This window comes from Amblyraja radiata, chromosome 4, assembly GCF_010909765.2.
Source record: "Amblyraja radiata isolate CabotCenter1 chromosome 4, sAmbRad1.1.pri, whole genome shotgun sequence".
NCBI lineage: Eukaryota > Metazoa > Chordata > Chondrichthyes > Rajiformes > Rajidae > Amblyraja > Amblyraja radiata.
In genome coordinates this window covers 67,679,285-67,703,506 of record NC_045959.1, presented here as the reverse complement: position 1 = coordinate 67,703,506, position 24,222 = coordinate 67,679,285, and the positions used below count along the sequence as shown (strand labels likewise).

Below are 24,222 nucleotides of genomic sequence, written 5' to 3'. Positions count from 1 at the left end.
ATGCTTTAATTTCAGGTTATCCAAATAAGATGTTTTATATTTGTTTCAGAATGCTTCAATCTATAATAACTGAAAATTTCATTAATTAAGAAGGTTATGGGCTTTTGACTGTCCTCGATCACAGCTTTTGTGTTAAGTCAATGAAAAAGCAACTGGGAACAAGATGCTAATTTCCGAGTATGAAAATGGCCATAACTGTTTTAATACTGAAGATATGAAAGTGAATTAGGTGTCAAATTAATCTTGTTTTTATGCTTTATCTGATGGGATAAATTGCAGACTTGATTTTTTTAATCTAAAAATTTTGTAAAACTGCTACATTTATATTGATATTAACTGCTAATTGATATTAACTCTTATATAGAACAGTTACAAAACACAACCAGACAATGTCAGAATAAAGATAAATACACTAACAAAATTAGATATCATTCACCTCAGATAGCAAAAAGGCTACAAAGATTTGGTTCAAAACAAAATCTGAGCTCCAAGTTAGTATGTGAACTACCTCAAATTCAATTTTTCTGACAACTTAGCAACCAGGTCCAATTGTCGCTATGATCAATTATTTCTCTCCTCCTCCAATAGAGTCACAGAGTGAAACAATGTGGAAACAGGTCCTTCGGCCCATCTTGCCCACATCGGCCAACATGTCCCACCTACACTAGTCCCACCTGCCCACATCCCACCAAACTTGTCCTACCCATCCACTTGCAGAAAAATAGTCTAAAGATTTAAATACGTTCACAAAATTATTCATCCAAGACTGCATGGACATCAAACAAGGATAATTAAAAATAATAATAATAATTCTATATAGTGGAGAAAAACATACAAATTAAGCAAGGAACACGTGCCGAGAAATGTACCTTGAAACAACTTCTCTTGTCTGTTTGGACAAGAGAAAAAATAAGCACTGTCTGACAAATCTTATATGAATTTTATTTGAATGTATTACTAATTTAAAAAGGAACTGTTTATACACTTATTTCAATGAATATTTCAAGGCGGCCATTCACAAGGATCCAAATGAAGACAAATATAATAAAATAAAAAATCAGAAATAAGCTCATTAACATCAGGACAGATGGTGTTGATTAGAAGTACAAGCCAAAAGGAATAATATGTACATTCTTCTATTATCAGAATGTGACCTTTAATATCTTTAAGAAATCTAAAATGGGTCTACAGCTATTAATATATACAACTAATATTGTTGAACAGAGCAGACTGTCTGAATTTGCTCATGATAGAAAGTTAGATGTAAGAGCAAAAAGCTGTAGAAAAACATTGAGTACAAAAACTGAATTTGAAGTAATTCAATCTGTCAACGTTTTTGGATCTATGAATGTCGAGTTCATTTTTTCTTTTGAACTGATAAAAAGCAAAGAGCTGTGGAGCAGTGGATGAGAGGGATCAGAAGAGAATATTGAAGAGAAGAGTGTTCATGAGAGAGAAGTACAGAAATCACTAAAATTTAAAGGGAAAGTCGAATCGAATACTAAGCTTTATTTTTTTTTACAATGGGACCGCTTTTCAAAATAGTGGAAGTTTAATTCATTATATGAAATTTCCAGATGGAATTAATTCAGTGTTGTATTCATTTCTGGTTATTGCACCATGAAGTGGATATATTGGCTTTGGTGGTTGGTAAAAAACTAGTGTAGATTTACCCAAATACCAAGTGCAGAAAACTTTAATTAGGCTTCCATTCCTTTGAGTATCAACGATTAAATGATTTAGAGATATTTAGGATAACTAAAAGGAATTGTTAGGGAAGTATAAACATTCTATGGCAGGAAAATCCTGAACACCTTTTGGGGTGCGCTGTCAAGTGATAATTCTGCACACAAAGGAAAATGGAAACATGAAACTTGCTACACAAACAGTTAAGAGATTTTAAAGCAATAATGCAGATTAGTTATCTTTTTCTGCAATGAGACAACGGGCCAACTATAATTTTTCTCCAAGTATAAAAGCCAAAGCACCAAAATATTAGCTTGAAGGTGCAATGAGTGGTGTGCCAAAGAGTTGCTGCTGGGACGTCATTGTTTTACACCTTTTAGAACCGACTTGGATGAAAATAGTAAAAAGGTACGGTTTCTAAATATTGTGATGACACAAAGATAGGTAGAAACAAGTTTTTTTTTGTTTTTTTTAAACGGACAATGGGAGACCATGAACGGATTTGTTAGGTTAACTTAGTGATCAAAGAATGTAATGCAGGAAATGATAATTTGCCCCCTTTTCCCAGAAAAACAAAAATATCGCTCCATAGATGCTGCTGCACCCGCTGAGTTCCTCCAGCAATTTTGTGTACCTAAGATACAGAGATGTCCTCCTGCATTACTTGCAAAAAGCTCATATGCTATTAATGTGTTTATAGCTGGGGTATACCAGTTAGAGGACAAGTCAAACCACATATAGTGTACAGTATTGATCTTATTTATGTAAATATGTTGTAAGCAGTTCAATACATTCAAGGCAGTTCACAAACGATTGATCTGACAAATACCTGTAATGGGCAGGTTGTGTTTGGAGGGAATGTTGGATTTTTACCCACTGGAGCTTAAACGATTAAAAGACAACTTGGTTGAAGAGTAAAATATACTGAGGGATGTTAATAGGGTTGGATGTGAAAAGGATGTATGCTGTTGAGGAAGAATCTAGAACTGCACATCACTGTAAATCACACTAAAAATAAAATGTGGGGAAAGAGGGTTACCTAATTTAAAACAAATGAGGCAATTTCCTTTCTAACAATTGAGGTTTTGGAACTCTTTTCCAAAAAGCAATAGAATTAATCTATGAACATTTTTCAGACAGAGGTAGCTAGATACTTGAAAAGCTCGGGCTGAACAGTGACTGGAAAAATGTGGGAGTTATGATTACAATTAAGTAAACCATGATCTAATGAAATTACAGAGCAGGCTTTAGGAGCCAATGGTCTACTTCCGCTCCCAATTTGATGTTCATTTCCAAATCTGCAACTGAAACAGGTAAACCAGTAGCAGAGTAAATTATATTTCTATACATTTCATATGTCAAAAGTTCCTTTTTACAAACCCATCAAAATTCCGTTTTGGAAGCCAAAAAAATAACAACAGAATAAAAAAACAATAAACTCATGATGAAAACACACATTTTGTTATATGTAACTGATGCATTAAATTTCAACAAAACAGGTGTACAATATGTACATATTTAACAATTTTGCTAAGACCAGTTGATTTCCCTGTCTACACTAGTAATACATGCCAAGTGTTATTTCTATTTCCAGGCACCATGTTTTATAAAATGACCTTCCACATTTCCTCTGCAATCAATGAGTTTCACATCAACCATCATAGAATTTCTGAACATTAATCCTCAGCTGATATACAGTCAAATCTAATAAGTGCAGAAAGAATCACTCCTCACAAATTTTCTCTCTCTAGCAAATAACTGGTCCCAGTCTAGCAAATCTCATCAAAGGTAAGCTGATATGTTGCTACCAGTCAAGACTATCATTCAAATTCAGGTCTTTTTACCATTGATGCAGCAACCAGATTGTATCCAAATTGCATGCACATACTATTATTCTAATTTCTTTTGCCGTCTAAGTGTTACAACCATAAAACCATCAGTATATTGTTATTTAGCCGAGCTCCTGGTGAATGTAGGTTTATATGCATCACTGCAGTAACAGGTCTCTTATGTCGACTTTTATACAAAGACCATAAATATAAACATAAAGATAAAGTAACTGAAATTCACGTCTTGAAAACAAATCTACTCTATCATGCAACAAAATTGTGGATATTTTTCATAACAAGTTACAGCTTAATAAGACTTTACAGATTTAAGTACCCATTACGTCAATGATGTGTTCTTATAAATAGGCTGTGATTACCTATGTATTGTGTAGAAATATCTGTGTGACCAGTTTCTCCATGTAATTTTCAGAAATATACATGATGTATACGGATTTGTAATACTGCATTTTGTATCAATGAAACTACTTCATAAAACTTCAGTGGATATTATAGTTTAAATCATTAATGTTGTCAAACCGTATTTTTGCCTAAACATAGCCATAATGCAAAGTGTTAATTTAGTCCCAAAATTACCATAATCTCCTATGCAAAGGCAATTGCTGCAACTGCATGATGGTAAGATAATGGGGAAGGAATACAGTACTTTGCTGATGCAGAGTATGCAGGATAAAACGCTTATGTTCAAACTGAAGTAATTCATTCCAAGAAGTCCTCAGTGTGCTCTTCATTCAGAAATAGATGCTTGCGCTATCAATATTCTTCTGGTTCCTGAGTCAGTTCTTCAGCCTGCACCTGACCATCATCTGGCCCTGCAATTCCCTCCTGCGTTTTAGAAATAAATACATATAAGTACGATATTTAGCTATGTATATTTTTTCCAAATAAATAGTAAAATTCTACATACATCAGTAGCATAGAGCACATCCATGAGTCGTTGAACAAGTTCAATATTCTCCTGTCCATGTTCTTGGCATATGAGTTCAATTTCTCTCAGTTTCCCAAAGTAGAAGTCCCTTTCCTTTTCAACTCCTTCAAGTGCGAGTTTTAATGAACTCACCTGTGAGCAGGTGAAAAAAAATACAATTAAATTAAGCAAATATACCAGTTCATACAACAATCACAGGAATGTTTTTCCATTTGCAGGACAAAAAACTTCGAATTTTCAGTTTCAGTACAATACTGTATTGAGATTAAATAAACTATTCCAGATCATTTCCAATAATTTGGTGAATGGAGGTTGTTATTCATTACCAAGAGAATTCATTAAAAAAAAATTACAAACATGTCTCCCACACAGAATTGTTTCACAGGAGCCAGTTCATGAAGTCCATACCAATGAGAATGTACATTATATTGAGCTTAAAAACACAACTCGAGCTTCACTCAAGGATCGGATGGTTACACATTGTGTTGTCACAACCCATTATTAATAGCTCTGCTTAGTTCTGTTTTAACTCTGATTACGGGGAAGAGCCTTAGGGCAAAGATAATGTTATGGTGCAAAACCCACATTAAAAAATAAATTGTTACATTCTATTTTCTAATAGGAAAATGTGTTCTGCATAACAATATTTTGGCCACTGAAAAGCTTCACTAAACTGCATAAATCATCTTCCACCATGTTTCTCTGCTGTCAATGAACGTGAATGAAATAATTTTTTTTAATTGATCACAGATTTTAAAACATGTAACAAGTGGTAAGATGTGCTTGGCATCTGACACCAATGTTTTTTTCTTCTCTAAATGTCTGGAATGTGATAATATCCAAAAAACATACTTTTGCCAGACATGCATATACCTTCCAGTCATTAAACTTACAGCAGCCGTTTAATGAACTTTCAATTATGTTTGGATCCTTCCTATCAATGGTCCAATAGTGATGGGGAAATAGTTTTGTGAAAGTTCTCACTTTATTCAGGATAGCTGGTAAGTATATTGTTTGAAAGTCATACAGTGCCCTCCATAATGTTTGGGACAAGTACACATCATTTATTTATTTGCCTCTGTACTCCACAATTTGAGATTTGTAATAAAAAGAATTACATGTGGTTAAAGTGCACATTGTCAAATTTTAATAAAGGCCATTTTTATATATTTTAGTTTCAGCATGCAGAAATTACAGTACTGTTTATACATAGTCCCCCCCATTTCAGGGCACCATAATATTTGGGACACAGCAATGTCATGTAAATGAAATTAGTCATGTTTAGTATTTTGTTGCATATCCTTTGCATGCAATGACTGCTTGAAGTCTGCGATTCATGGACATCACCAGTTACTGGGTGTCTTCTCTGACGATGCTCTGCCAGGCCTGTATTGCAGCCATCATTTAGCTTATGCTTGTTTTGGGGGCTAGTCCCCTTCAGTTTTCTCTTCAGCATATAAAAGGCATGCTCAATTGGGTTCAGATCGGGTGATTGACTTGGCCACTCAAGAATTGACCATTTTGTAGCTTTGAAAAACTCCTTTGTTGCTTTAGCAATATGTTTGGGATAATTGTTGCTGTAGAATGAACCGCCGGCCATTGGGTTTGAGGCATTTATTTGAATCTGAGCAGATATGATGTGCCTAAGAATTAATTATGCTACTACCACCAGCATTTGTATCATCTATGAAGATAAGTGAGCCAGTACCTTCAGCAGCCATACATGCCCAGGCCATGATGAAAGAGCTAATAGTCAAATCCAAGACACCCCCATCACCGTGTTTCACAGATGAGGTGGTATGCTTTGGATGTTTGGCAATTCCTTCTCTCCTCCATACTTTGCTCTTGCCATCACTCTGATAAAAGTTAATTTTAGTCTCATCTGTCCACAAGACCTTTTTCCAGAACTGTGATTGCTCTTTTAAGTACTTCTTGGCAAACTGTAACCCGTCCATCCTATTTTTGCAGCTAACCAGTGGTTTGCATCTTGCAGTGTATCCTCTGCATTTCTGTTCATGAAGTCTTCTGCGGACAGTGGTCATTGACAAATCCACACCTGACTCCTGAAGAGTGTTTCTGATCTGTCGGACAAGTATTTGGGGATTTTTCTTCATTGTAGAGAGAAATCTTCCGTCATCAGCTGTGGAGGTCTTCCTTGGCCTGCCAGTCCCTTTGCGATTAGTAAGCTCACCAGTGCGCTCTTTCTTCTTAATGATGTTCCAAAAAAAAAATTTGGGTAAACCTAAGGTTTGGCTGATGTTTCTGAGAGTTTTATTCTTGTTTCTCAGTCTCATAATGGCTTCTTTGACTTTCATTAGCACAACTTTGTTCCTCATGTTGATAAACAGTAATAAAAGTTTCCAAAGGTGATGGAAAGACTGGAAGAAAGACTAGCTGCTGAGAGCTCTCTTATACCTGCTAAAGAAGGCATTTAAACACACCTGAGCAATTACAAACATCTGTGAAGCCATGTGTCTCAAACATTATGGTGCCCTGAAATGGAGGGGGGGGGGGGGGACAATGTATAAACACAGCTGTAATTTCTACATGGCGAAACCAAAATGTATAAAAATACCCTTTAATAAAATCTGACAATGCTTTAAGCACATGTGATTTTTTTTCTATTACAAATCACAAATTGTGGAGTACAGAGGCAAATAAATAACGGGTCTTTGTCCCAAACATTATGGAGGGTACTGTCTGTTAACAATACTAGCAAGGAACAAATATAAAGCGTTATATTAGTTTCAAATATAAATATTTATCTCTTTACAAATATTTACAAAAATCTAAATGGATCTACGGTGAATAATGTTTTGTTGTTAAACTCAAAAGCATTAAAGAACCAATCTTTATTTTCTAAACTCAAACATTTATCAATGTGACAGTATTGAATGTCCCAATTCATGCATCAACTGCAGTATGTGCACAACACAGCCATAAATGTGTTGTGCCTTGACCCCATTTTGTATTATACTAAAACTAATTCTGCTTCTCAGAAGCGAAGAATAGTGGTGCGGTGACAGTAGACAATAATGTTCAACCCCAAACTTGCTTGCATAGTGACAAATTCTATGATCTATGAATGGCAGTAGCAGAGCCCTCAATGATGAACCTGAAAATGGGTCTTATGATGCAGAAGATAGAGGGGTAAATATGTATATATTCAAGAAAAATGTTGCCTAAGTATGTGCTCATCTGGATTCCACTTCAACTACACCTATGATTATATTTATCAATTGTGAATATATTATAATTACTGGAAAGTTTAGACTTACTACCACATACCTGCTCATTCAATTGTGCAATATGTGATTCTGCATCACCACCACTTTTTGCTCCTGGTGCCTTTCTAGCTTGAGCTGAAGTTGGCCTAGATGGTGTTGACGCTGATTTAGGAGATGGAGTGCTTTTTGGAGCAGCAGCACCTACCATTTGGGCACAAATTGAACCACCTGAACAACTTTATTTACTGTAAATTCTGACACAAGTCACACTTTCATATAGGTTTGTATGATCTATAAAACCTGTAATGCAAACCAAGTATTTCAGCTCTCAATTAACTTGATGGTAAACTAAATTTTGAGTTATGTTTCACATTGAGAAACCAAATATAATTGGCAAGATCAAGTTGCAGTTTTTGATATCCCATGGATAATTATTTTTTATCCCAAGCAACATTTTTTTTTTTTTTTTTTAAATCACAAAACCTTGCATGGAAAGTGCTCCAATATTGCCTATTCATGTGAGAAAGCTTTCAGTTACAAGAATGTAACTGAACACCGCTGAGCTGCGGTCTGCGGAGCTTTCAGCCGCGGGTGGTGCTGAGTTTTGAACACCTCAGAGAGCCTGGGATCTCACGACGAGGTCACCAATGTCGGAGCTCTGACCAGCGCGGCCCGTGGACTTCGGGAGCCGCAGTCTCTGGGGAGGAGGCGGCGGCTCCAGACATTCCAAGCCCCTGAGGAGTGTTCACCCGACGCCAGAGCTTCTTCATCCGGCGAGAGGGCCTGAAGCATCGGGCTGCCGTAGCGGCGACTGCAGAGGCCTCAATAGGCCCGACTATGGGTGAACAGGGGACGGGACTGGACTTTTGCTGCCTTCCCCCACAGTGGGAACCATTGTGGGGGGATGTTTTTATGTTTACTGTTAAATTATTTGATGTTATGTCTTATCTTTATTTGTGTGCTGCAATGGCAAGGCAAATTTCACTACACCAATTGGTGTATGTGATAATAAATGTCCTTTGTATCCTTTGCATCCTTTGAATGAAAAATTCCAAATATAATTTAGTGGGACAGTGCAACTTATCATTAAAAATAGAAAAATACATTTGAATCAATATTATTCCTTTCATAATGTACTGTTTAAAAAGTTATTCAGTGTGGGTAGAAAGATAAAGGAACAAATTCTTACATTGTTATTCCTGGTGTTTTTAACAATGTGTGGCTAAGATCTAAATTAATAATCAAATTTTCTCAGTTGTTAAAAATTCCACTTGGGGGAAAACAAAAATCAAGATCAGTCCAGAGTGTTTAGGTGATGGTTTCACAGAGCAGATTATATTTAATGGTAAATGGAATTCCTTAAATACATACTATTTCTTTAATCCCAGATTACGTTAAATTATGGAATCAGTAAATCTTAAGGATACATATTCCCTTCAAATAATTCCACAGATAAGGCATCCATTCAAAATATACATGAAGGCTTCATTCAAAATGAAGAACCACTAAAATTATGGCGTAAACCCACAATTGTTTTACAGGTAACAATGCATACAAAACAACTTAAAATTGTCATTGTTTGAAGTTATGGGAAAGTAAAATGCTAGTCTGAGACCAATGATCAGAGTAGAGAAGAAAAAGTGATCCGAAGTAAAATCTTTAGTTGAATTGAGGACAAGTAAAAATATTAAAGATTTATTACTTATTCTACAACCAAGTATATAAAAAGCGAGTCTCCAGAGTGAAGGAGCATATAAACTGTACATAAATTTTAAAGAGCACGAGGATTAATCCACGTTCTGTCAACAGATGAACTAAGGACAGGTGCAGGTCTAGAGGAAGATAAATGCCACAACATTACTCTTGACTATTTACTACTTTTATCACGTCTATTTCAACTATTAATTATCTCCATTGGGTACATGCCAAAATATGTGGAAATTCATTGCTTTTCTGCTTGAGATGTATCCCTGGATTTGAAGACTCAGCAAATTGAGAACCATCTAGTTGCTTCTTGCTGTTCTAAAGTTCAGAAAAATATTTCCAGATTTTGACATGAACTAATTATTCATTACCAAAGATCAGAATTGTTTACAGATTGATCTACCCCAAGAATTTATTGTACCTGTTGCCTGGGATATTCCATATCTAATTTCAATGATGAAAAGCTGTTTCTAACAAACCAACAAATCTTCAGTCTTGTAATAACTAACAAAAATGTCAGCTATGCATATTAATGACAGTGAATGAACATGCTAATATCTAATGACACAGAATAGTGATTATTTTAGTTTTAAACTGAAAAGTAAGGAATGACAAGAAAGAAGAGGCAAATGACAAATCAACCTGCCAGCTTGACATAATTATTTCAGCAATGCTTGATGTTGACTGCCAGGGGAAGTAATAATGGGAATATCATTATGGACTTAAATTCTTTCTGAAACCGTATATAAAATACAGTTCATGGTTAATGGGATTAACAAGGTAATAAACCACTGGGCTCACAACAAAGAGCGAGTCAAGGAAGTTGATGGAATGGTGCTGGAGGGATGCTAAATCAAACAATTAACGCGAGTTTTGGGAACATTGAATTGTAGGAAATTTTATTCATCTAAATGTTAAGACACTAGGGAGTAAAGGAACAGTGCTTGTGGTAGCAAAAAGTGTCTACATCTCATACTTCTGTGCAATTAGATTCTTTGTTGCAGATAACGTAACAGACCTAACATAAAGTTGATGATCTGGATGCATCTAGTATGAAGACATATGGCATATAGCAGATGGAATACAGTGTAGTAAAGTGTGGAGTCATGCAGTTTGGTAGGAATAAAGGCGTAGACTATTTTCAAAATGGGGGAAGAATCCAGAAATCCCAAAAAGTTGATTTGCAAATTGAACCGTTAGTGAGGAAGGCAAACGCAACACATTTATTTCAAGGGGGCTAGCATACAAAAACGGATGTAATGCCGAAGTTCTATTAGGCACGACCCAGGCCGCATTTGGAGTATTGTGAGCAATTTTGGTCACCACATCTCAGGAAAGATGTGCTGGCTCTGGAGAGGCTCCAGAGGAGGTTTACAATAATGATCCCAGGAATGAGCGGGTTAACAAATGATGAGCATTTGGTGGCATTGGGTCTGTACTTGCTGGAGTTTAGAAGATTGAGGGGGGGGGGGGAAACCTTATTGAAACTTACCAAATAGTGAAAGGCTTGGACAGAGTGGACGTGGAGAGAATGTTTCCACTGGTGGGTGAGTCTAGGACCAGAGGTCATAGCCTCAGAATTAAAGGATGTTCCTTTAGGAAGGAGATGAGGAATTTATTTAGCCAGAGGGTGGTGTATCTGTGTTCTTTGCCACATAAGGTTGTGGAAACCATGTCAATTAATATTTTTAAGGCAGAGATAGATAGATTCTATGTTAGTATGGGTGTCGAGGGTTATGGGGAGAAGGCAGGTGAATGAGGTTAGTAGGGAGAGATAAATTAGCCATGATTGAATGGCGGAATAGACTTGATGGGCCGAATAGCCCAATTATGCTCCTACCACATGACCTTATGGCATATTAAATGTGACCTGCAGTATTACAAACACAAAGTCTCCAAATAGGAAAAGGATGAAAAAGATTAACTATAACCATAAACAAAGTGTTGGAGGAACTCAACAGCTCACACAACATCAATGGAGAGAATGGATGAACGGCGTTTCATGTTGGAACCCTACTTTAGACTAATATTAGACAATGCTATAAATAAGATACTCAGAATGCCAAGATGTGCAGAATTGACAGCATATGGGTATGCTCATGACAAAGCATGACCAAACATGTAATACTATTACCTGCACTTGGTGAGCTTGCTGTTTTCTTTGGCAAATTAAAAATTTGTTCACCATGATTGGGTGGAGGAGTAGCATCTTGACCTTGTCGAGCAAGCACTGGATCGTACTCTTTACCATCATAATTTGCATCAAAGAACTTCTTGAACCACTGGATGAATTCCAAGTTATCCTGAAAGCGACCTTTAACCAATCGTTCTACTGGAATAACCTGAATAAAAATAAATGAATAATTTTATTCTATGATATTAAAATTGTTGAAACATTCAGAAAGGGATAAAGGCACATTAATACATCCTGTCAAAATACCTCAAGAAGATTTAAAAAAATTAAAGAATGCGAGTATACGAAACAGATTCAGAAAATATTTGCCATAATATATTCACAATTGGAATAATAGAACACAAGCTTATACCAGGCAATTTATTTACTGACAAATATACAGTTTATTACCTGGTTTACTTTAAAAACGGAACCACTTCATACTAGGGAGATGGAACAAACCACTCCCACATTGTGGGATTATTAATGAAACTGAAATTTATTGCCCCTCACACATCTGGTAAGCAACATCAATATGGATGTGCCCGTTGCGTGCGATGGGATTTAATAAAATAATACAATATCTTCATCCAAAGGTTCTTCTAGTTTACATTCGTCTGCATCTGTTTCAAGAACAAAAAAAATCAAAAAATTTAAGCAGTATTTCTCGACAAGAATTAATTAAAAACACACGCTTAAAGAATGTGATTTGGGAGTTGGCTGGCATGAAATAAAAACACTTCAATACACAATATACAAAGGATGAGAGTAGTTGAGAGAAATATTGCTCCTTAGACAATGTGACTGAGGAATGAAAAAACTATGCACTAGTAATGAGTGAACAAATATTTTATTACTGTCTATTGTAGAATACACTAAAAATCATGGCAATTACAATAGAAAATCCAAAGGGAAAAAAGAGGAAGGGAAAGCCAACAAGCACAATTATTATAGAAAAGATAATTATGCAGATTAATATGATTAACCAGTGGCATTTGACCTGGACATAAGGGTTTACAAACCAACACCTTAAAAGAATTTGATTAGTCAAACAAATTATTGTTGAAAGAGACTATGGAATCACAGAGCCCAAAAAACGTATTTTGGCTCAAAGTTCACACCAACTATCGAATACCTGTTGATACTAATTTTATTCACCCCATATACTCATCACAGCTTCTAGATTCAACCATCACTCACACAAGGAGCAATAGTCTTTAATTAGACTTTACCTTGCACTAAATGTTATACGCTGTAACCTGCATCTGTACACGGTGGACAGCTTGATTGTAATCACGTATGTATAGTCTTTTCACTGACTTGATAGCATGCAACAAAAAAGCTATTCACTGTACCTTAGTGCACATGACAATAAACCAAACTGCACCTACCAACCTGCACTTTGGGATGTGGGAGGAGACTGGAGCATCCAGCTGAAACCTATGCAATAACAATGTAAGCTTCTCATAGATGGCAGAGGTCAGGATTGAACCCAGATCACTGGAGCTACGAAGGCAACAGCTCGAACACATGTGCCACCGGACTGTCAAACTGTGTTCTCATATACGACAAAATTAGGATACAGGCATAGCAAGTGATTTGGAAGGGAGTTATAACATTTTAATGGTAGACAAAAATGCGGAGAAACTCAGCAGGTGAGGCAGCATCTATGGAATGAAGGATATAGATGCTGCCTCACCCGCTGAGTTTCTCCAGCATTTTTGTCTACCTTCGATTTTTCCAGCATTTGCAGTTCTTTCTTAAATATAACATTTCAATGCTGCTTTACTTGTCAGTTGTGCAACTGCATAGTGAAATTCATTTTACATATATTACACATTTTCCTTCAATGCAAATGGAATAAGGAAAATCCTATTACAAAAATCCAGGATTTTGGGGACCACAATGCACATTCCATTTATATTTGAGAGATACACTTGTATTAAAAGCAGTTCAGAACAGATTCACCAGGTTGATTCCTTGGAAAATTGAATAGGTTGGACCAATGCTCAATGGAGCTCAGAAGAATGAAAGATTAATTTATTGAACCATGAAATAATCCAAGGGGAAGAGCAAAATAACTGCAGGTACTGGAAATCTAGAAAAACCAAAACATGTTGTGACAATCAGCAGATCGGGCTGCCTCTGCGGACAGAGAAACTGAATTATTTTTTCACGCCAAAATTCCAGAAATATTAACTCTTGTTTCTCCCTCAGGTGCTACCCGACTGTTGAGTACTTTTAGCATTTTCTATTCTTGGATCAGATTCCGAAGAGTTTGACAAGGAGATATTACAAGGAGAATATATAACAAGGGGTCAATATTTCAGAATAAGGAACTACACTTTTAAAAAGGCTGAGGAAGATTTATTCTTTCAGTGGGTCGCGAGTCTCTGGGATTTTCTTTTGCTTCGATAGCAGTGTCAACTGAGTCAAATGTATACCACTGCTTCTCCATCTTATGTTTAAACACAATTGACAGAATGTGGAGTAAACTATTACGATGGGGGAAAAGAATAATAATGATAATTAAACAGGTAGGTAGTGAGCAGGAGGGCACCAAAATTACAGAGAGTCCCTAAAACATGCAAGCTTTGACTTTTCAACCTTGAGAATTCTCTGATAATTTTTTGGAAACAAGGGAAGCTTTCCTAACTTAATGACTGCTCCACGGGAGAGTTTGCGAGGCGTATCAAAGGACAAGGAGATAGCTAATGCAACTGTAGGTGATGTTTTGGCATGAACTAGTAGTTTGAGTCACTGTGCCAGTTATTTGGAGGTCTGGATCATTGGAACCTCTTTTGGGGAAGGTGCGACCTGTACAGAAAGGACGCGTTGCACTTGAACTCGAGGGGGACCAATATCCTGGCGGGGAGATTTTCAAAGGCTACTGGGGAGACTTTAAACTAGAACAGTTGGGGGGAGGGACTCAAATAGGGAAAGCTAGCAGTCAGTGTGTGAGGCAGGAGGCAGAGAAGGTTAGCACTCTGACCCAAAATGTAGGGGAGAAAGAAGAAAAAGACAATAAACAGAGAATAAGAGGGGGTGGGTTTCTTAAATGTGTATATTTTAATGCTAGGAGCATTGTAAGAAAGGTGGATGAATTTAGAGCCTGGATTGACACCTGGAAGTATGATGTTGTGGCGATCAGTGATACATGGTTGCAGGAGGGCTGTGATTGGAAACTAAATATTGCAGGATTTCGTTGCTTCAGGTGTGATAGAATTGGAGGGGCAAGAGGTGGAGGTGTTGCATTGCTCGTCAGGGAAGATATTACAGCAGTGCTTTGGCAGGATAGATTAGAGGGCTCGTCTAGGGAGGCTATTTGGGTGGAACTGAGAAATGGGAAAGGGGTAGCAACACTTATAGGGGTGTATTATAGACCGCCAAATGGGGAGCGAGAATTGGAAGAGCAAATATGTAAGGAGGTCGCAGATATTAGTAGTAAGCACAAGATAGTGATTGTGGGAGATTTCAATTTTCCACACATAGACTGGGAAACACATTCTGTAAATGGGCTGGATGGTTTGGAGTTTGTAAAATGTGTGCAGGATAGTTTTTTGCAGCAATACATAGAGGTACCTACTAGAGAAGGGGCGGTGCTGGACCTCCTGTTAGGAAATGAGACAGGTCAGGTGGCAGAGGTATGCGTTGGGGAACAGTTCAGTTCCAGTGATCACAATATCATTAGTTTCAATATAATTATGGAGAGGGTCAGAACTGGACCTAGGGTTGAGATTTTTGATTGGAGAAAGGCTAACTTTGAGGAGATGCGAAAGGATTTAAAAGGAGTGAATTGGGACATTTTGTTTTATGGGAAAGATGTGGAAGAGAAATGGAGGTCATTTAAAGGTGAAATTTTAAGAGTACAGAATCTTTATGTCCCTGTTCGGTTGAAAGGAAATAGTAAAAATTGGAAAGAGCCATGGTTTTCAAGGGAAATTGGACACTTGGTTCGGAAAAAGAGAGATCTACAATAATTATAGGCAGCATGGAGTAAATGAGGTGGTTGAGGAGTATAAAGAATGTAAAAAGAATCTTAAGAAAGAAATTAGAAAAGCTAAAAGATATGAGGTTGCTTTGGCAAGTAAGGTGAAAGTAAATCCAAAGGGTTTCTACAGCTATATTAATAGCAAAAGGATAACAAGGGATAAAATTGGTCCATTAGAGAGTCAGAGTGGACAGCTATCTGCAGAGCCAAAAGAGATGGGGGAGATATTGAACAATTTCTTTTCTTCGGTATTCACCAAGAAGGATATTGAATTATGTGAGGTAAGGGAAACAAGTAGAGTAGCTATGGAAACTATGAGATTCAAAGAAGAGGAAGTACTGACACTTTTGAAAAATATAAAAGTGGATAAGTCTCCAGGTCCGGACAGGATATTCCCTAGGCCATTGAGGGAAGTTAGTGTAGAAATAGCAGAGGCTATGACAGAAATATTTCAAATGTCATTAGAAACGGGAATAGTCACTTCCGGTGGCGCTATGGAGGCTTGAGTCTAGCGCCAACTAGCTCCGTCCCGAAGAAATTAAAAACGGGAGAAAATCGGGTCTTACCTGCAGCGATCGCGATCTGAACGGCTGCCTGCGTGACGTCATCAGGCGCGCGACTTTATGGTATGGCGCTACAACGTACCCCCCCCCGTGGGACACAAAAAAAAGCCGGTAAAGGGAAACCGCAGATGGAAGAGGAAGGCCCTACAGAGGCCTCGGCCTCAGTTACAACGACGGCCCAGGAAGACCCTCCGAAGAAAATGAAACAGAAAAAGTCTGAAATGGAGGATCTTAAAACCTTTCTCGCTGCCGAAATGAAAACCTTTGGAGAGAAGTTTAAAGAGGAACTTGACTCTTTTAAGGTAGATTTTAAAGCAGAAATGCTTTCTACCGTTCAACAAATGCTGGAAATCTGGAAGAGGACGAGGGAGGAAGAGATCAAGGATCAGATGGAAGTGCTGGAAACCAGGCTCGTTTCGGTGGAAACGAAGGTTAAAACGGAGGTGGACCCCATTCATCACGTACTTGAACAACATAGAACAGCGATAACCGAACTTGAGAAATGGGCGACGACAAGTGAGGAAACTGTAAGTCGACTCCTTACTGAAAACCAACGCCTCTCCGATATGGTGATCAAATTAAGTGATAATTGTACTGATTTGGAGGGGCGTCAAAGACGTAAGAATCTAAGAATTGTAGGGGTGAAAGAAGGAAGTGAGAAGGAAATGGGCACTCGGGATTTTGTGGCAGACCTATTACAAAAAGCCTTAAAATTGGATCACAAACCTTCACTCGGTCGAGCTCATAGAGCGCAGCGACGTCGTACACAAGATGATGCCCATCCAAGACAAATTATCGTAAAGGTGCAATTGGATCATGAATTTGATGATATAATGAAGAAAATTGTTCGAGGCGGACAGCTCCTTTTTGAAGGTGTGAGATTCAGTATTTACCGAGATTATCCGGCAGAAGTCTTCAAGAAAAGAGCGCTGTTCACTGAGACAAAGAGAATACTGAAGAAAGTACCTGATTTGAGATACAGCTTGTTTTATCCCGCAAGACTAAGAGTCTTCTACAAGTCCAAGGAGCACTTTTTTACAGACCATGAAAAAGCACTGGAATATGCCAAAGAAGTCGGTAACATGACCATAGACTGAAGAATTTACATTACTCCTTGGGAGTCAAACCAGATCTAAAAGGACCTTTAAAGTTCTTTTAAGAGCTTTAAGGACATTCGGAAACCGAAATGGACGGAGGACATTGGATAAAACCGTGATCTTTGTATTTTTGTTTATTAATCAATATTACTATCTGTATATTCATATCTAACTATATATGTAACAACTAATACTTATTAAATATCTATATTACCACTAAAATTATTAACATTAACATTTCTCATAAAAATTTAATACTGTATATGATTGATAACAATGATTAATAATTAATAGTCTTCGATTAACGTAGAAATGAATTACATACTTATATCATATAGGAAGATATGCAAGAGGTAAATTAGCCTACGTCATTAATAAAGTTTAACGGTTTTTCTCTTTACTTTTCAATTTAAAATTAAATTTATAGATTTAGCGAAAAAATTAATGATATGTAGAGAATAATAACGTGAATTTTTGCTGTTTTTGAACTTTTCTGCAGGGTTACGTGCTTATGTATGTGTGTATATGTATGTGTATGTGTATATGTATGTGTATGTGTATGTGTATGTGTATATGTATGTGTATATGTATATGTATATATATATATACACATATACATATACATATACATATACATACATACATATACATATATACATATATACACATACATAAGCACGTAACCCTGCAGAAAAGTTCAAAAACAGCAAAAATTCACGTTATTATTCTCTACATATCATATTAATTTTTTCGCTAAATCTATAAATTTAATTTTAAATTGAAAAGTAAAGAGAAAAACCGTTAAACATATATATGTGTATATTGTGTGTGTGTATGTATGGGTATGTAAATACGTTTGTTACTCCCAAAGAAGTTATTTGAATGTTAGAAATAATCTTTTTTTTTTTCTTCGGGCACGGAGCTGGAAATTTTTTTTTTCTTAAAAAGGCTACGGAAGTCTTTAGAATTCTAGCCACGTTAGTGTGGCTATCACTAACTACACTAATTGTAGATGTAGTTCTTTTTCTTTCACCCTATACTAACCAACTCTATCACTTTTTTCACTTTAAATATTTTTATAACTTAATGTTTGAATGGAAAAATAAGACTAATACAAGGAGATGTGTTCGGAAGAGCGATGTATATGATTTTAAATTCATCTATTTGAGGTTCGGGAGCAGGGTCAGGTTCTATGTGTTGTACCTTCTGCTCGGTTATAGACCACCTTAGAAACAATATGCAAGATGTTAATATGACAAGAGGGGGTCAGGGAATAACATTTTGTAGTTGGAATGTCAAGGGAATCAATGAACCAATTAAGAGAGGTAAAGTTTTGGCACATCTAAATTTAATCAAAACAGATATAATATTTCTTCAAGAAACACACCTTAAAAAGGAATCTCAACATAGACTTAAAGCTAAGTGGATCGCTGAATCATATCATTCCTCCTTTTCCCATAAGTCCAGAGGAGTTGCAATACTAATTCGTAAAGGAATACCTTTTAAGAACTCTTCAACAATAGTGGATATTGATGGTAGATATATTATATTAGTTGGAGAGTTAAATGGAGAAAAAGTGATTCTTCTTAATGTTTATGGGCCTAATTTTGATAACCCCAAGTTTTTTAATAAAACATTTAATAAAATTCCTGAATTTACACAATATAAATTAATAATTGGAGGAGACTTCAATTGTACATTAGATTCATACTTAGATAGATCATCAAGGCAAAAAAAAGTAAAATCTCAATCAAGTGTATTTCTAAATTCATTTATTAATACCACTAATATTAAGGATGTCTGGAGAATAGAAAACCCAACTGGACGGGAATATTCATTTTACTCACCAGTACACAAAACATACTCAAGAATAGATTATTTTTTAGTTGACTCTACGTTTATCCCATTTATTTATAATTCAAAATACCAGAACATTATAATCTCAGATCACGCACCTGTAACATTCATGATTAAATTAAATGGAATGTCCGAGAAACAAGCATATTGGAGATTTAACCCACAAATTTTGAACGAAAGATCATGCCAGGAATATATTATTAAACAGATTCAAATATTTTTTGAGGTAAATGACAACCCTGACACACCTACTTCTCTTATGTGGGAAACGTTTAAAGCGTATGTTCGAGGTACATTAATTTCTGCTCAAGCATTTTATAATAAAGAGAACAGGATTAAGCAACAAACATTGGAAAGTGAAATCAAGCAACTAGATATAGAAAATGCGAGAATGCCATCTACTTTAAAACATAATAAAATTGCTGTATTGAAATATAAATTAAATAAAATGTATTCAGAACAAGTAATAAAACTTTATCAAAAAAACAAACAATTACATTTTGAATTTGGAGACAAACCACAAAAATTATTAGCACGTCAGTTGCGAAAAATGGAAGGGGAAAAAACAATTCATAAAATTAGAACAGAGACAGGAGAATTATTAAAAATGCCCAAGGACATAAATGATAGATTTCTCCAATACTATCATAACCTTTATTCAACTAAAACCGTAGCACAATCAGAAGGAATAGCAGATTTTTTAATAAAATGTAATTTAAAAGGTTTAGATTCAAACGATAGAGAATTATTAGAAAGGGAGATTACGATAAAGGATATTGAGGAGTCTATTGGCTCTTTAAAAAATGGTAAAGCAGTAGGACCAGATGGTTTAGGTTCCGAATTTTATAAAAAATTTATGATTTGCTTAGCCCACGTTTACAAAGACTGTATGAGTATATATATACTCAACAGAAACTTCCAGACACTTTAAATGAATCTATAATAACACTTATTCCTAAAGCTGATAAAGATCCGGAAGACCCGGGATCATACAGAGCAATTGCACTTTTAAATACAGATCAGAAAATTTTAACTAAAATACTAGCGCATAGATTAAGTACAGTGATGAATAAATTAATACACCCTGACCAAACAGGCTTTATTCAGAAACGGTACTCATATTACAATCTAAGAAGATTATTTAATATTATATATTCCAAGAGAATTATTAATGAAGATCTAGCAATAATTTCACTTGACGCTGAAAAAGCATTTGATCAGGTCGAATGGCCTTATTTATTTTCGGTGATGGAAAATATGCAGCTAGGGGAGAAATTCTGTACATGGATAAAACTGTTATATACAAATCCCACGGCTAGAATATTTACAAACCAAAGGTTGTCATCTAAATTTAGCCTATCTAGAGGTTGTAGACAAGGATGCCCATTATCTCCATTATTATTTGCGCTTGCTATTGAGCCACTGGCAGAAAGAGTTAGGGGGCATCCGGAAATACATGGGTATAACACAAAGGACACAGTGAATAAAATTTCTCTATACGCAGATGATGTATTAATTTACATTACAAAACCAGAAATTAGTATTCCAAACTTATTAAAGCTAATAACCCAATTTGGTTCACTTTCAGGATACAGAATAAATTGGAATAAAAGTGAAATTATGCCAATAAGGGAACATAACAAACAGATAATACAACAATTTCCATTTAAAATAGTAAATGAAAAATTTAAATATCTAGGTATTTATGTAACTAAGATATATACATCATTATTTAAAGCAAATTTTCCCCCATTACTGAACAAACTACATAAGAATATTCAATACTGGAAAACACTTCCTATCTCAATGGTTGGCAAAATCAATGCCATAAAAATGATTTTTTTACCGCAAATATTATACCTTTTTCAGACAATTCCGATATATCTGGCAAAAATTTTTTTTTTTAAATTGGACTCTATTGTTAATGATTTTATCTGGGATTATAAGAATCAGGATAAACAAAAGACACTTGTGTAAATCAAAAATAAATGGAGGCTTGGTTTTACCCAATTTTTTGTTTTATTTCTGGGCAGTTAATATTAAAAATATGAATTTCTGGTTGGAAGAAATAGATCATCAACCAGACTGGTTAAAAATGGAAAAGGAAGATTGTTTACCTTTTGATATCGGTTCGATATTATTTGCTACGTCTAAATTAAACAAAAAAATTTATAGGGAAAACCCTATAATATTTAGTGCTATACGAATTTGGAAACAATTAAAAAAGACATTAAAATTAGATAATTTATCACTTTTTCTTCCAATTGTGAATAATCCTTTGTTTAAGCCTTCATGGTTGGACGGGGGTTTTACACAATGGAAGAATTATGGAATTAAAAATATGGGACAACTTTACAAGGAAGGCACTTTTCTGACATTTCAGGAGTTGCAACAGACTTATGGACTTCGAGGAAATGATTATTTCAGATATCTTCAATTTAGAGATTATGTAAAATCGAACTCCCAAAATTTTCGAATTAGAAATTCAGAAATTCTTGATGAATGTTGGAACAAACATCCTAATACAGAAAAATGAATATCTTATATATATAATATCTTATTAGACAGTGACATTCCTTCGACGGACTTACACAGACAAACATGGGAAAAAGAATTAAATCAAGTAATAACGAAAGATACTTGGGAAGAAAGTTTGGGAACACATACATCAGTGTTCACTAAACGCCAGACATTCTCTAATACAATTTAAAGTAATACATAGGTTACATTATTCAAAAACAAAACTACATAAAATTTTTCAACATATCTCACCTATATGTGATAAATGTCAACATTTAGAAGCTACATTATCTCACATGTTTGCAAACTGTATAAAAATTAAAAAATTCTGGGTAAATATTTTTAGTATAATATCTAAAGTAACCAGCACACAATTGGACCCAGATCCAAAATTAATAATACTCGGAATATTAGAATTAAATCAAACACTTAGAACAACACAAAGAAACTTTATTGATTATAGTTTAATAACAGGAAAAAAATTAATTCTAAAATTTTGGAAAGGCCCTACGGCCCCCACAATCAAAATGTGGATTATAGAAATGACGGAGACCTTAAACGTGGAAAGAATCAGATTTTCCCTGTTGGACAAACAGGAATTATTCGTTGGAACATGGTCTCCTTTTATTGATTACTTAAAGGGTCAGAATAGTTCAGCACAGGAACCTGACTAGCACGCGGACTAAAGAATGGATGAAATACTATACTCTGAAATGTACGAATATATCTCGAATGAAGTCTTTTTTATTTTAATAAATTTTTCCATTCTTCTTTAACTATCTTTTTCCTTTTTTTTTTGTTTTTTTTTTTGTTTTGTTTGTTTTTGTTTTTGTTTTTCTTCTCTTTCTTTTCTTTCTTTACTTCATCTATCTCTTTAGTTCTATCTAGTTAAAAAAAAAAAAAAAAGGCAAAAAGTATTGGAGACAATGTAATAATAATTGACAATATTATCAATTTAAAAATGTAAGACTGTAATGATGTAAATAGGTTATGTACCTATCTCCAATAAAAAATATTTTCAAAAAAAAAAAAAAAAAAGAAACGGGAATAGTGCCGGAGGATTGGCGTACTGCGCATGTTGTTCCATTGTTTAAAAAGGGTTCTAAGAGTAAACCTAGCAATTATAGACCTGTTAATTTGACGTCAGTGGTGGGAAAATTAATGGAAAGGATACTTAGAGATAATATATATAAGCATCTGGATAAACAGGGTCTGATTAGGAACAGTCAACATGGATTTGTACCTGGAAGGTCATGTTTGACTAATCTTCTTGAATTTTTTGAAGAGGTTACTCGGGAAATTGATGAGGGTAAAGCAGTGGATGTTGTATATATGGACTTCAGTAAGGCCTTTGACAAGGTTCCTCACGGAAGGTTGGTTAAGAAGGTTCAATTGTTGGGTATTAATGGTGGAGTAGCAAGATGGATTCAACAGTGGCTGAATGGGAGATGCCAGAGAGTAATGGTGGATGGCTGTTTGTCAGGTTGGAGGCCAGTGACTAGTGGGGTGCCACAGGGATCTGTGTTGGGTCCACTGTTGTTTGTCATGTACATCAATGATCTGGATGATGGTGTGGTAAATTGGATTAGCAAGTATGCAGATGATACTAAGATAGGTGGTGTTGTGGATAATGAAGTAGATTTTCAAAGTCTACAGAGAGATTTATGCCAGTTGGAAGAGTGGGCTGAAAGATGGCAGATGGAGTTTAATGCTGATAAGTGTGAGGTGCTACATCTTGGCAGGACAAATCAAAGTAGGACGTACATGGTAAATGGTAGGGAATTGAGGAATGCAGTTGAACAGAGGGATCTAGGAATAACTGTGCACAGTTCCCTGAAGGTGGAATCTCATGTAGATAGGGTGGTAAAGAAAGCTTTTGGTGTGCTGGCCTTTATAAATCAGAGCATTGAGCATATAAGTTGGGATGTAATGTTAAAATTGTACAGGGCATTGGTGAGGCCAATTCTGGAGTATGGTGTACAATTTTGGTCGCCTAATTATAGGAAGGATGTCAACAAAATAGAGAGAGTACAGAGGAGATTTACTAGAATGTTGCCTGGGTTTCAGCAACTAAGTTACAGAGATAGGTTGAACAAGTTAGGTCTTTATTCTTTGGATCGCAGAAGGTTAAGGGGGGACTTGATAGAGGTCTTTAAAATGATAAGAGGGATAGACAGAGTTGACGTGGATAAGCTTTTCCCACTGAGAGTAGGGAAGTTTCAAACAAGAGGACATGAATTGAGAATTAAGGGACAGAAGTTTAGGGGTAACATGAGGGGGAACTTCTTTACTCAGAGAGTGGTAGCTGTGTGGAATGAGCTTCCAGTGAAGGTGGTGGAGGCAGGTTCGATTTTATCATTTAAAAATAAATTGGATAGTTATATGGACGGGAAAGGAATGGAGGGTTATGGTCTGAGTGCAGGTAGATGGGACTAGGGGAGAATACATGTTCGGCACGGACTAGAAGGGCCGAGATGGCCTGTTTACGTGCTGTAATTGTTATATGGTTATATGGTCTGTGTTAGGATGGATTTGCCAAAATGCTGCAGTCTGTCTTAACTAACAGGGTCAAGTAGGCTTTTCAACCAACTTTTAAGATGACCCACAGAATATATGTGTTGGCTAATGC

At 35.8% G+C, this 24,222-nt stretch overlaps 1 protein-coding gene across 4 annotated transcripts in view; it reads right to left on the bottom strand.

The window, feature by feature from the left end:
• Window positions 1–924: 924 nt before the first annotated feature.
• mapre2 (microtubule associated protein RP/EB family member 2) overlaps window positions 925–24,222 on the bottom strand; it is a 71,238-nt gene continuing 47,940 nt past the window's right edge. For all 4 annotated transcript variants that reach the window (XM_033019693.1, XM_033019690.1, XM_033019694.1 and 1 more), the window contains exons 4-8: window positions 11,527–11,734; window positions 7,750–7,889; window positions 4,441–4,593; window positions 2,321–4,358; window positions 925–2,270 (exon numbers count right to left, since the gene is read on the bottom strand). In XM_033019693.1, coding sequence (XP_032875584.1) covers window positions 4,287–4,358; window positions 4,441–4,593; window positions 7,750–7,889; window positions 11,527–11,734 — 573 coding nt within the window. In that variant the 3' untranslated portion in view covers window positions 925–2,270; window positions 2,321–4,286. The remainder of the gene's footprint in view (window positions 2,271–2,320; window positions 4,359–4,440; window positions 4,594–7,749; window positions 7,890–11,526; window positions 11,735–24,222) is intronic.